The 14965-nt window shown below is 38.0% G+C and overlaps 1 protein-coding gene across 1 annotated transcript in view; it reads left to right on the plus strand.

Moving 5' to 3' along the window:
* The first annotated feature begins 8991 nt into the window (after window positions 1–8991).
* The window catches only part of LOC114657865 (beta,beta-carotene 15,15'-dioxygenase-like), a 46374-nt gene continuing 40400 nt past the window's right edge, over window positions 8992–14965 (plus strand). Inside the window, exon 1 of the mRNA XM_051932016.1 lies at window positions 8992–9163. Coding sequence (XP_051787976.1) covers window positions 9100–9163 — 64 coding nt within the window. The 5' untranslated portion in view covers window positions 8992–9099. The remainder of the gene's footprint in view (window positions 9164–14965) is intronic.

Below are 14965 nucleotides of genomic sequence, written 5' to 3' on the forward strand. Positions count from 1 at the left end.
ACTATAACTGGATGGAAGACCTTTGAAACAGAATGGATTAGTAGTAGACATCATTAGTGTGCAGCAAGTTGACTAGGATTTGTATGTCAAGTTGCCATACCAAAGAAATTAATATTATAATGAATATTTACATTGTAGACATCATTCATTTCACATTCTTAGTTATTTAGTCTGACCCTTTTCTTAGACTTTCAGAGATTTATTTCAGCACCAGACCTTCATTCACTATGTGCGTAATTAAATTTTGCAGACCTACATGAAAATGTGAGCAGATTTAATTTGGGAAAAAATGACATGAATTATTATAAAAGCTGTTTGATTCAGTTTTATAAAAGTAGACAACTAACTTGGAGTCTGTTATAAACAGAAGTAACTGCACTGTTAACTGTAATAAAGTGTAGCTAGCTATTTTAAATAGACGGATTTTTGTTTTTGCAATATGCTACATTATCCTGTTTAAAGTAGCATTAAAGGCAAATTCATGTAATGCTTTTTAATACATGCTCAATACAGAACTACAGGAAATTGCAATCTATCACTACAGGAATGGGCAAAAAATGGGAAACCATTACATCACTTCAGAATAATCCATCCGTTATCCAACCCGCTATATCCTAACTACAGGGTCATGGGGGTCTGCTGGAGCCAATCCCGGGGCGCAAGGCAGGAAACAAACCCCGGGCAGGGCACCAGCCCCCACAGAGCACACACACTAGGGACAATTTAGGATCGCCAATGTACCTAACCTGCATGTCTTTGGGAGGAAACCGGAGCAAGCCCACGCAGACACGGGGAGAATATGCAAACTCCACACAGGGAGGACCCGGGAAGTGAACCCAGGTCTCCTAACTGCGAGGCAGCACTGATACCCACTGCGCCACCATGCCACTTCAGAATAACCCACACAAAAACAGGGCAACAATGCTGCCTTTTGAGACAGTCTACTACATGTGAACTGTATGAAGAAATGGGAATTTGTTCGACTTGTGTTCTGCACCATATCACTTCAGAACTATTAACAGTTTTGATTAAGAATGGATTATTTTAATAGAATAACCAAAATTGAACCACCACTTAAAATCTTGATTATCATGAAAGGTTATATTGTATGCTGCATGGCCGTAATAATGAAACTATTTTTTTGTGTTTTATTCAAAATCAGTTTGATTTGGAAATTTTATGTCATATGGGTTATAAACAGAGGGCAGGATGACACTGCTTTGATTCCAAAGACAGGAATTTTTGTGAATTGCTTTGTGAATTTCCCCTTGGGATTAATAAAGTATCTATCTATCTATCTATCTATCTATCTATCTATCTATCTATCTATCTATCTATCTATCTATCTATCTATCTATCTATCTATCTATCTATCTATCTATCTATCTATCTATCTATCTTGATACAGCTCTGCTTTGAATGTGCAGTGGTCATCTGGTTTAAAGATAAACATCGGCATCATTAGTGATGGAAAGGAATAAACACATCAACATTTGTAGAACCATACTACAAAATGAAATACTTTTCTGGATAGGAGGTTAGTTTTACATTGAGCATATGATGGAAATACTGCAAAATGTATGAGCAAGATAAAGTTCATGGTTGTTTTACGAACATTTTAATAAAAAATGGAATTACTGAAGGAAGCTTATTACTTATTTTGCACAACAGCGACATCTGGTGGGGTTATGCCTCACTGGCCCTTTAAAGCATAAACTCCACTGGTGCTGTCATCGATTTGTACTCAGCAGCTCTGTTAATTCCCTGAATTAGTATTTTATCTTTAATTCAATATTAGGAACAGTTTTCATGACACGGTAAGAGTGCATATTCACTGTAATAAATAAAAAAATGAGTCACTATACATTTCATTTTTACAAGACCTGTTTTCTTTCTAAGGCACAAAATATCAGTCCAATGGAAACTTATAAAATTGCTAAAATTGTCCAAGATACTGTTTTGCTTATTGCTCAGACTGTGTAAGCAAACATAGCCCTACATATTTTTATTCATCCCACACGTTACAGGTAGATCTTTAGGACATGAACATAGGGTAACTTAGTACTATACATACTGAGTAGCAGCCATTACTAGGAAATGAGAAACTAGATTACCGTAATTCAAAATAAAGCATGCAAGACAGTTTGACACAGTTAACAGTTAGGAGAATAGAGATTAAAAACCAAATCCTAAGTACAAAAGATGCAGAAACAAAAGTAGAAATAAGAAGGTGAATTAAAATAAAACTAATTCCTATATTGTCAGCCTGGAAACAATAAGTGTGAAGCTGAATGTAGAGCTGGCATATATGTGTCAGTAGCATATAAAGGTGCAAAACACAGAAATGGGATCATCAACTGGCAGGCAAGAGCAGGGAATGGACCCAATAAATCAGAGGCTAAAGTTTCTGATGCCCAAGACCCCGATGCCACTGAGAGCATTTATGATGGTTCCAAGCATGTGACATATACAGATTGAGTACCGGTAAAGTCTTGAGTACTTGGAAAGGTTTACAGTTTCATTTGTTTTAAAATAGAAGGACAATATACCAGCAACAGCAATGGTCTTTTAGCAGCTGAACAAAAAGTACTACTTGATCTATAGGAATACAGAAAGGAAATGAGTCCGCGATTAAGAACGAGAGAGAGGCTGTGTGGATAGTGGACTGATCAAATATCTATAAGTATATTATGGTTGTGAATTTGTGCAATTCGTAATTAGATGTTAATGGCATTATTAAAAATGATTAAAAAAAAAAGATGCCTTTGAATTGCTCAGTGCTATTGTAACTACAAATTTGTGAACATCGGATGCCAAGCACTTAAAACAATTATATATTCTTATAACAAAAAAAAACTGATCACAAAAGAACTTATAAATTCAGTAGCAATATGAGTGATATGAAGAGCAATTGGGAACAATTGAAATTATATACAAGAACATACCTCATTCATTCTAGTACAAACATGCATATGCAAACAAATTGTAATGGCTCTAACAAGTTGAATCACCCAGATATGAGTCAACCATAAAACGAGCTGGTATCAAAAATGGCAAGCATGCAGTGTCACAAACAGAATTCCATCTAATGTGGCAAAGTTGAGCAGTCCTTTAAAGAATAGCGAGCCACTTAAAAGAGACATGTAAAGAGCAAAAGGATCCATTCTGGCTCTTGGTGCTAGCACTAAAATATATTGCTCATCTAGCAACCAAAACTGAAGTTGTACCTCATGCCACTGGAGAATGCGGGAGTGCAGTTTTGAATATCACTTCTGCTGTTGAGTTTGCCCTTATCAGAATGACTGATTGGGCAATACTACTGGCCATACACACCCTTGTATTTTAAAAGGACTTACCTGCACATTGATGGCTATGGAATGATTTCTGTTTGCATAGTCAACCTTTAATGAACTTGGCAGTGCTGTTATCCACACTGTAGTCTATTATGCCTATTACATTTTGGGAAGTGTAAAGAACATCTAATACAATAAATGTATGGTTAAATGGATTTTTACTTTGTTTCACCTCACAGCAAAACAGCCCCCTTGACTGCAATGTATATACTGTGTGAACTTCCTGACACACAGAGGTCTTTACAAGGTTCTTTGCATTGGCAACACTTTATAGACAAGTGCCAGATGCAAAGAAAACAAAGCTGATCCATTTGGTCTGACATTTGCAATGGCAAGTTAACTTGCCAATGTATTCAGTAGCTTCAACTAATTACATATAAAGTTGTTGTTTGCAAATCTTTAGTTGTCAGAAATTGCCAAGTAATCTGTGTTGTCCTTTAACAACATTCTTTACTGGTGCTCCATCATCCAACAGATTTTCAAGGAATGGACATGTCACGGATGATCTTGCGGGGTTGTAGAAAGCAACCTGACTTTGTATGCAATGAGTCAAATTACAGACATCCGTCCATCCATTATCCAACCCACTATATCCTAACTACAGGGTCACGGGAGTCTGCTGGAGCCAATCCCAGCCAACACAGGGCACAAGGCAGGCAACAAACCCCAGGCAGGGCGTCAGCACACCGCACAAATCACAGACACCTGTATGTAAATCATAAGTACAAGACCATAGTTGCGTGTTTTTTTTAAATGTGTTTACATTTTACTGGCAGGTCCTTAATTCTTCTGTTGTAGGCATGGAGCTGGACAGTTTGACATCTGTGGCAGAGCGACGGGAGCAGGCTCCTATCAATTATGGAGAATCCACTGCATCCACTAAACAGTGTCATCTTCAGACAAAGGAGCAGCTTCAGTGACAGACTGCTGTCAATGTCCTGCTCCACTGACAGACTGCGGAGATCGTTCCTCCCCCAAACTATGCGACTCTTCAATTCCACCCCTTGGGGGGGGTAAACGTTAACATTATTCAAAGTTATTGTCTGTTTTTACCTACATTTTTATTACTCTTTAATTTAATATTTTTTTTTGTATCAATATGCTGCTGCTGGAGTATGTGAATTTCCCCTTGGGATTAATAAAGTATCTATCTATCTATCTAATAGTGAAACATCTTGTTTTCTTAATATCTCACTATGAAAAGAAAATAATTGACTATTATAAGAAAAATAAAGAGGTCAAATGCAATTAATTGTTGTAGTTTGCAACTAATTCTATTTAACATATATTACTGTTTATTTTTATACTACTGTATATACAGTATATATATATATATATACAGTATATATATATATATATATATATATATATATATATATATATATATATATATATATATATATATACAGTATACACACACACATAAATACAGTCATATATAAAAAACAACAATGGGCTTTCTTAAACATTATTTGTGTTAGTGGCTTGAAAACTCTGCATTACTTGCCACTTCAGGGTTTTCAAGTACAGGAGCGCATCCTGGTTAATCCTAAAAGGTCTTGAAGTGTGGCATTTTTACTTGTACATTACATTATTATGCACATCCCTGTGTTTTACTAGGTGTAGCTCATAAGATTGGAACATCATTAGGTCTTAACTATCAAACAAATTTCTTAGCACATTGATCCTTGTAAGCTGTCAAGAAAGAAATACACAGGGGTTGGTCAACTATTGAGAGATGGGTTATAAATTATGGGAGTGAGAGAATGCCACTTTGCAGAGACCACGCGTGTACCTTTTCCACACGGTACCAGATTTTGACAGCATGTGACAAGGTAAGACCCAAGGAAAGCTTGGAAGGTGTACACATTGGAGAGGCAAACAAAATACCCTAATAGAAATGGGGAAGCTAGGGTGGATTCTATAGGGTGCCAAGAAAAGAGGATAGGGAAGAGGACACAGACATGACCAAATTAGGTGGAGGGTGAAAGTCCAGTGGCATCATTATACATCAGATAGTGATGTACCAGCACTCAGTCTGTCTCTGACCAGAATTGAATGCTTAAGGTTTGGTCCTTGCCATTCTACAGGAATCTTGAAATTAATAACTTCAACCCAAAATTTAGAAGGAGAGGGTTGGCACCATTTTCTTGAGGCATGGATGCATTTTCCATCCATTTGCATCAGCCATTGTGGGTTGAGTTTTGACATTTATCCTGGGTGCACTCCCAATTGACCAAATTACTGTAACTCCAGGCTGAATATTATTTTATTTTTGCCTCTGCAGTCCTGTTCCTTGAATGGTTATATTCTGCCATGGCTTGTAACAAATGATGCTCTGCAAAAAACATGTGTTGACAGCCTGATACAGCGGTAGATATGTCAGTATACCTTAAGTGGCAACATTGTTCATGCACGTGAAGAGAGCACATAAGAGTTTTATTGTACTTTCTACACATGACAATGCATTTTCTATAAAAGCCTTAGTTTTCTGAAAGTGCCAAGACCACCTACACGTTGATACTAGGTGGAGTATGTGATACAGCCAAAGCACTTATCAAATTTTATAGCACATGCTGAATTGCTCTGGCTCTGGATATGGTAGTAAATGAACTGAAGATAACATTTTTGAGTGAGTAAACATAATTAGTTATTTTCACTCTTTCTTCCTGGTAGATTGGTACTCAAGTCCATGATATGGCGAGGTACTTCTGAATTGTGACTGGTAGCATTTGTCACTTTTAATTATTTTTATCACACTGTGAAAGGCTAAGTGTAAGAGTGATTATTGTCTAGTTGTCTACAGATTAAACAGCAAGACGCATCTGCACTTCAGCATTCAATAAGCATCAATAACAGCACTTGGAAATATAAAAGCAGGCTAGGTATTTTTTGAAATTTAAAAAAATTATTCACCTTAGAACACAATTTCATGTGGTAAATTAATATATGCCTTTTGATTATGAACATACAGGAAAACGAGAAAGAAATTTGACAAATGAGAGGGGACCATTCAGTCCATCGGGTTCATTTGTTTGGCTAACAGCTAATCTGTTCGAATATCTCATCCAGAACCGTCTTAAAGGTTGTCAAGGTTTCTACTTCAACTTCATGTTTTAATAGATTTCCACAACTCTTTGAGTAAAGAAGTGTTTCTTGGGTTCGGTCCTAATTAAAAAAATTTTTGACTTGAAAAATACTGAACTTATCCTATAAGTACATTTGGTGCAAGAGGTTTCAGGGTTTGGAATTCTGCATAACTGTCATTAAGATACAGAAAAAAATACATAAAATGAAAGTATCATGGTGAAAGACGGATAGCAGTCAATACATATTTTATACAGTTCCTTAATTCACCGTTTCAGTCTAATTAAGCCCTGAGTCAGCAGCATTCATCTCTACACCAAACATGTAAACAAAATAAATTTCCTAAGTGTTGGAAAAATAGTAAAAACATTAACAGAATGAGGAAGCACATTTCTATAAATCTTTGCCATGAATGGAGTGAAACTTGGTGGTGGTAGTGCTGTGAATGTATAATTATAAAAAAGGTCTCAAACATACACTGCTGAGTCAGAAAGCTCAACCAACTGCAGATGTCCAGTCAGAGTCGAAGAGACATGAGGAGTCTTTCAGATAAGCCAGTTTATTCTGAATACACCCTGTCAATACTAAATCAGAACTACATGGCAAAGGAATCCTTTTCTCTTTTATATGAATACAGTGATCCCTCGCTATATCACGCTTCGCCTTTCGCGGCTTCACTCTATCGCGGATTTTATATGTAAGCATATTTAAATATATATCGCAGATTTTTTGCTGGTTCGCGGATTTCTGAGGACAATGGGTCTTTTAATTTCTGGTACATGCTTCCTCAGTTGGTTTGCCCAGTTGATTTCATACAAGGGACGCTATTGGCAGATGGCTGAGAAGCTACCCAACGTACTTTTCTCTCTCTCTTGCGCTGACTTTCTCTGATCCTGACATAGGGGGTGTGAGCACGGGGGCTGTTCGCAAACCTAGACGATACGGACGCTCATCTAAAAATGCTGAAAGATTATCTTCACGTTGCTATCTTCTGTGCAGCTGCTTCCTGAAGCGACATGCTGCACGGTGCTTCGCATACTTAAAAGCTCGAAGGGCACGTATTGATTTTTGACTGTTTGTTTTTCTCTGTCTCTCTCTCTCTCTCCCTGCTCCTGACGGAGGGGGTGTGAGCTGCCACCTTCAACAGCTTTGTACCGGCGGTGCTTCGCATACTTAAAAGCCAAACAGCCCTATTGATTTGTTTGCTTTCCTCTGTCTTTCTGACAGACTCTGCTCCTGATGCGCACTCCTTTGAAGAGGAAGATATGTTTGCATTCTTTTAATTGTGAGACAGAACTGTCATCTCTGTCTTGTCATGGAGCACAGTTTAAACTTTTGAAAAAGAGACAAATGTTTGTTTGCAGTGTTTGAATAACGTTCCTGTCTCTTTACAACCTCCTGTGTTTCTGCGCAAATCTGTGACCCAAGCATGACAATATAAAAATAACCATATAAACATATGGTTTCTACGGTGGCCAGACAATTCCCCACATCAGTCAATTCCCCACATTCCCAACTCCCCACAATTACAATTCCCCACATCACAATTCCCCACATTGCAATTCCCCACATTGCAATTCCCCACTTCCACAACTCCCCACATTGGGATAATATGGAGTGCACTGAATTAATAATATAATGAAGGAATTCTAAAATGCAAATAGTAGTAATTAATCTCCAAAAGTTTTATTTCATGACAATTTATTGAAATGCATTACTGATTACAAAATACAAGTAACTGATATACACAAATGAACAAATGAGTTTAATACAAAATATGCTTGGTACAAAATAATGAATTAGATAAGGTCCTATTCCATTTGCTAATAATTCCACTGTACAGGTTTATCTAATAAAAGAAAATCATTAAACTAAATGTACAGTACCCGACTAGGGTAAGTTCGCTACAGACTATCAAACGTGCAAACTTGGTGCGCGCGACGCGGAGCACGTAGATACGTTGTAAGGCGCGAGAAGAATTTTATTTGATTTATTTCGTGTTTTTATTTTTACACCATAAGTAGAGTCTATTATTTTTGAGAACTTTAATTTTGGTAATTTAAAAAAGATAAAAATCAAAAATGTTACGTTTTAGCATGTTTTAAGAAAGATTCAAAAAATAATAGAATTCAACTTACCTGTTTCAAATTTTTAAAAGGCAAATTGTATATAAAAATGCATGCTTGGATAATGTATTTTTACATATTTATTAACAAGTAGCGTTTTTAAATAAAATAATGCTCGATGTGGGGAAACGGAGGGCACGCTTTTGTATCATTATATGGACTGAACATTGAAGAAAGTAAAAAACTACAGACCTTGATTAATATATTTTGGAGAAGCACTGAGAAATATCCTTAGCTAATCAGTTACAAATGTTGTAACGTCATAAAATTATTTTCTGATCATGTGCACTCTGTCCTCTCACCCGACTTGGTAGAAAATCAAAGGTCTGTAGGAGGAACTTAATAAAGTTCTACCATTCAAACAAAGAGGAGATAACGTCTTGGAATGGGAAGTTAACGCATCGATCCCCCCCCCCCCCCCCCTTTATAAAAGGGACTGTGGCGGCGGCGGCCTGTATACATAACGTTGCCCTGTGTCAACAAACTCAACTTTTTCTTCCATTGTTTAAAAAAAGTACGTCGTATCCGCAAAAATGCAAGATATTTACTGCAGAAATCGGCAAGAGACATCTGAGCCTGTGAAAACCCAATTAAAAGGTAACAATTTCAGATCCACTATTAACATTCACTTGATAAAAGTTGGAACGAAAACTTCTGCAAAAAAAAGTGCAGCATCTGTTGTTAAAAAAGCGCCATGTAAGTATTTATCGATTGGCTCAATTAGTATAAAATGAAAGTCTTTAAAAATTTTACCCTCACTTTGGCATGCATGCATTGCCTCCAAGAGAGGCCAGTTTGAGGGTCCATTGCTATGGTGAGGGGGGGTTCCCGGGCACTTTCTGTCGGCTCTCACGGTTTCCAGTGCCTTTACGTTGAAAAGCTGCAGACGAGTGCGGTGCCCTGATACGTTTCTTAATTTATTGAAGGTAAAAAGCAGGCGAATGAGAATTTACTTGTTTCACTTCACTCTGATTACACGCATTAGTGTATGCTAGCGTCGCTTCCAGCCGTCTCAATTCTATTGCTTTTCGAGTTAAAAAGAAACAATCCTGAGATAACGCACGCTTTCTGTAAGGTTGCGCTGTCTTCTTTGTTTAAGTGTTGTAATTCTTCGCGGTGACTTCGGCTAACGGACCGTCTCAATACGGGGATTTGTGAGGCTGCTTCACAGCTAACTGCTGCGGTGAGAGACCTGTCGGAGGGCTGTAGGTACTGTATACAAGAATATTTTAAACTTTAAACTGTTCAGTATACATCAACTCACTAACGCGAAGTCAGCATCTGCTAAGACATGGGTAACATCTGGGTGGGCAAGCCATTATACCAAGGGAAACAAAACTTTTTCATTGTATTGGGTGTTTAACTTCCCACTTGTGAAGAAAAGCTGAAACTAACGTTTGTAATAGATTTGCATTAGGAGAATGGGGGGGGGGGGGGGGAATGAAGCGTGTGTCCTAAATGGTTAGCCTTAATCATTTTCAATAGCTAACCTTCAAGTACTGTAGACAAATCGGTAGAAGGTTATTATGCGTAATTAAATAGGCAGTCAGTAACGGACATGGAAACTACCCAACTACAGCAGGTTATGGGATGTAAGGACATTGTTTGTTTATAACTGCGAATAGTCACTTGTTTTGCATAATGGAAAAATAATTGGTAAAGTATAGCTCATGAAGTCCAATAATGGCACACAATAATGTCCAAGAAAAGAGACTAATCTAGTCTAGGATAAAAGGTGTGCTTATTTTCTGAAATTTTGTACAGATCTGTTTATTGATTTAGAAATTGTCAAATTTCCCATGATGCATATATTTCTACTTTTCTCGTTATTCCATTATTTTGTAACAAACTTTTATTGTGTGGGAACCCACACCTAAATAAGTGTGCTGCCTGACTTATTTTTTAGTAGGGATTTTTGTGGCAGAAATGGATGCTACACTGACAAAAGGGCACAATTGACTTATGGGGTTGTGGCATTTGGTACACAGAATTAATACAATGGAAAAGACAGATATTGCTAGAGATAATGGACTTCAAGTTCCTGGCGCTTGTAATTTAAAAGGGCATGGAGTGCATGGAGTGGTGAAATGAGACTCAGGGTACTGAGTGAAAGCTACAAGGACTGTTAACCAATTTTTCAGTTGTTTGAACCAGGGGTGATTTGAGGGTTGATAGCGTCAGTAGACTGAAGTCAGAGCGAAACAAGAAGCTTTTTGTTGTTTCCTGACATGAGGGGAAAAATAAAAACGTGACACTTAACTGGTATAACAATCAAATTGGACAAAGTATAGTGCGGAAAAAAAAATATAAAGTGTGTACAGTGTGTGTTTGTATGTATGTATATATATGTATATATGTAATGTGTGTGTATTTATATATTTATATATTTATATATATATATATATATATATATATATATATATATATATATATATATAATATATGGTTGAAATAGTTTTACTGTCAAATAAATGCAAAGAGTACGCGACACGTTTCGCCCTCATTCTGGGCTCATCAGGCGTAACTATTTCAACCATTCTATGATCTGCTCCTCACAAACTGAGGGCACCGTGGCGGATGTTAGCAGATTGCTGGCCAACCACAAGCGTTACCTGGTAGGTAACCACCCATACAATCAGATTGTGACATAGACTACGAATGCCGTGAATATATATATATAATGTGGAAGAGAAGGTCTGTGATACAGTTTGCATATTTGCAGCTGGAGATCCACAAAGGGAGAAAAAATGAATCACGTATCATAAAGTAGTTTTTATTCCTGAGCTTTCAACCCCTGCCAGGGGTCTTCATCAGAGGATAATGCTTAGACGTACAAGAATCAAAGTCAATGTATAGCAAAACATTACTGGAGGGGGGCTTGGCTAAGTCAGTGTGATGGGGGGGGGGGGGGGGTATTGGGTGTACAGTTTATTTATTATGAACATGTTCTTCTTAAGTTTGCATATGCTGGATTTATGTCCAAGGACATAATCATGATGATCAACCAATTATACCAAACAGGTGCTAATGATCATCAATGTCACACACAGGTTGAAACACAGTCATTAACTGAAACAGAAACAGCTGTGTAGGAGGCTTAAAACTGGGTGAGGAACAGCCAAACTCGGCTACCAAGGTGAGGTTATGGAAGACAGTTTCATGTCATGGCAAGATTGACCACAGCAACAAGACACAAGGTAGTTCTACTGCATCAGCAAGGTCTCTCCCAGACAAAGATTTCAAAGCAGACTGGGGTTTCAAGATGTGCTGTTCAAGCTCTTTTTAAGAAGCACAAAGAAACGGGCAACATTGAGGATTGTAGACGCAGTGGTCAGCCAAGGAAACTTAGTGCAGCAGATGAAAGACACATCAAGCTTATTACCCTTCGAAATCGGAAGATGTCCAGCAGTGCCATCAGCTCAGAACTGGCAGAAACCAGTGGGACCCAGGTACACCCATCTACTGTCTGGAGAAGTCTGGCCAGAAGTGGTCTTCATGGAAAAGTTGCAGCCAAAAAGCCATACCTCTGACGTGGAAACAAGGCCAAGCGACTCAAGTATGCACGACAACATAGGAACTGGGGAGCAGAAAAATGGCAGCAGGTGCTCTGGACTGATGAGTCAAAATTTGAAATATTTGGCTGTAGCAGAAGGAAGTTTGTTCGTCGAAGGGCTGGAGAGCAGTACAGTAATGAGTGTCTGCAGGCAACAGTGAAGCATGGTGGAGGTTCCTTGAACATTTGGGGCTGCATTTCTGCAAATGGAGTTGGAGATTTGGTCAGGATTAATGGTGTTCTCAATGCTGAGAAATACAGGCAGATACTTATCCATCATGCAATACCATCAGGGAGGCGAATGATTGGCCCCAAATTTATTCTGCAGCAGGACAACGACCCTAAACATACAGCCAAAGTCATTAAGAACTATCTTCAGCGTAAAGAAGAACAAGAAGCCCTGGAAGTGATGGTATGGCCCCCACGGAGCCCTGATCTCAACATCATCGAGTGTGTCTGGGATTACATGAAGAGACAGAAGGATGTGAGGAAGCCTACATCCACAGAAGATCTGTGATTAAAAGTCGGGACTTTGGTTTTACATCTCATCTGAAGGACAACACCATTTTTACTGCACAGTCTCCCTGTCACTGCACTGGGGCATTGGGATCCATGTTCAGGCTACAGTGTAAGCACCTCCTACTGGCCTCACCAACACCCCTTCAAACACCAACCCAAGCTTCTTCCTAGATGGTCTCTGATCCGAGTAGTGGCCGGGCCCAAACATGCTTAGCATCAGGTGGATGACCTGTTCTGAAATGCATATGATATGGCTGCTGGCTACCATACCATTTATAATCAACTCAAAACCAGTTCATTTCCTCATTTCCCTTTCAATTTTATCCATTTTGTGAGGTTCAGAGAATGTCATGAACATTCATGTGATTTCACTGAACTCACGGCAAAGTGAACTCCACAGGGTTTGCTCATCACTGCCTGATAGTCTGGAACTTTGAGTGTAATCACCTCCTTTATAAGCTGTCTGCCAAACCTTAAATCCTCTTTTTTCCAATTCACAATGCCCTAATTTTCAGCACAGTTTTATTATTGCTCCATCATGCATGGCTCTGCCCAAACCAGACTGTCACCTTCTTGATTCATGAGAGACCAGAGCTGCAGCACTGACAGGATGTGTGGCTTTCTGGGAGTCCATCCCCTGCAGATTCTCACGCCTGGATGTTTTCTCACTTTGAACAATGAGTGATGTTTACATGGTGTGGAAATAAAACAAACTAATTGGTTCATTTTCATGGGCCAGCCTTGGTAAATCTTTGGCAGAGATGACTTGGATTTCTTCCTGTGTACTCGAGTTAAAAGCTGTGTGCACCCACACATGTATATCTGTTGGAGGAAGCATTTTCGGTGTAGCTGATCCTTGAGCTAAAAGTGATTGATCAACTTTGTAATTGTATTGTACTATTATAGTATCTGTATTCAGTAACACATATAATGCAATAATGTCTGTGTATAATGCATTAGTTACAAAACAGAACTACTAAGATAACTAACGGCATACATCTAAGTTCAGCAGTCTGCAGTATATATTATGGCTCTTCTAGCATTTCTATAGTACAAGAATCTAATCTCAAGTTGAATCTTCTGTATATTCTGGTAAAGGCAGGCACAGGTTTGGAGATGCAAGTGTATAGTAGACGTACTATATCTTCAGACTTGAGAGGAACATTGCCTCCATCAATGGAGAAGCCGGAGACAAAGCATGACATGATTACTGTTAGCATTAAATCAGTGTTGCAGTACAAGAATGTTTGTACTCTTCATACTGAGTTGAATCCCTTTAGTGTGAGCGGTATAGAACTCTACCAAGGATTACATCTTGTCTGTACTCCTTTTTGTGATGTTATAATGTATCTGGGGCTTGGAATAGTTGAGGGAATCTAAGATTTTTATTTTTTCTGAGGTGTGTTTTTGATGTAATGCTTTGGGTTTCATGAGTGCATTTCTGGGATCAACGTAATGTTTTTGTAGCTATATGTGAAATTGTTAGTGAGAATTGGTACCCCCAGAAATGACGTAATGGCTTTCTACTTGAAAACAATGGCATGTAGACTGTAGATGCTGGGAGACTAGTTGCCTCAAGTGGACACATTTATATGCTCTCATTTAGCACAGTATAAATGGAGTTAATATGACAGTCAGATTACTTGAAGTGGCTTCTACTTCTGAAGTACTTAGTGCTTGTCTTAGAGCACTGTGATTTCTAAGTAAATTTTCTTAATTAGTGCCAACTTATTTACACTCAACACCTCAATAACTCAATAACCTGTATAGTATCAAAATGTTGATAGTATACATTTCATTTATTTATGAAGTTCAGCTAGCATATTAATGAGCTTTTACTGCAAAGAAGTCAGTTTGTTAACACTTTTTTTTTCTTGCTTGATATTTTTCTTGTTTTTATTTTCTAAGCAAGCTGACAGTGAATAAGATTTGAATAGAAAGGTGGCCAACATTGGACCAACTAATTTGACAACATTTTCATCTGTTTGATCAACGTAACCTGTTTAGAGAGAAACAAAAAAATATGTGGAGGGGTGAAAGAGCTCTAATTTAACTCGAAATATATATAAATATATATATTATATGTGTGTGTGTATATACATATACACATCCTGTGAAGTCACGGTTGAGTTCTCAGCCTCAGTCATTTGCGGATGTTTCCTTAGAACCTATCTAATAATTGTTAGTGGAAACCACAAATATCCTCCACAATTTTTTTTGAATGAGCGACCAATTGATATTAGTACGCAAATTATAAGAAGAGAATTTCATATAGAGAGGGTTTTGCACGATCGGCAAGATCCTTTATTGCTCCAGGAGGAAATTCT

Source organism: Erpetoichthys calabaricus, chromosome 9, assembly GCF_900747795.2.
Source record: "Erpetoichthys calabaricus chromosome 9, fErpCal1.3, whole genome shotgun sequence".
NCBI classification, from domain to species: Eukaryota; Metazoa; Chordata; class Cladistia; order Polypteriformes; family Polypteridae; genus Erpetoichthys; species Erpetoichthys calabaricus.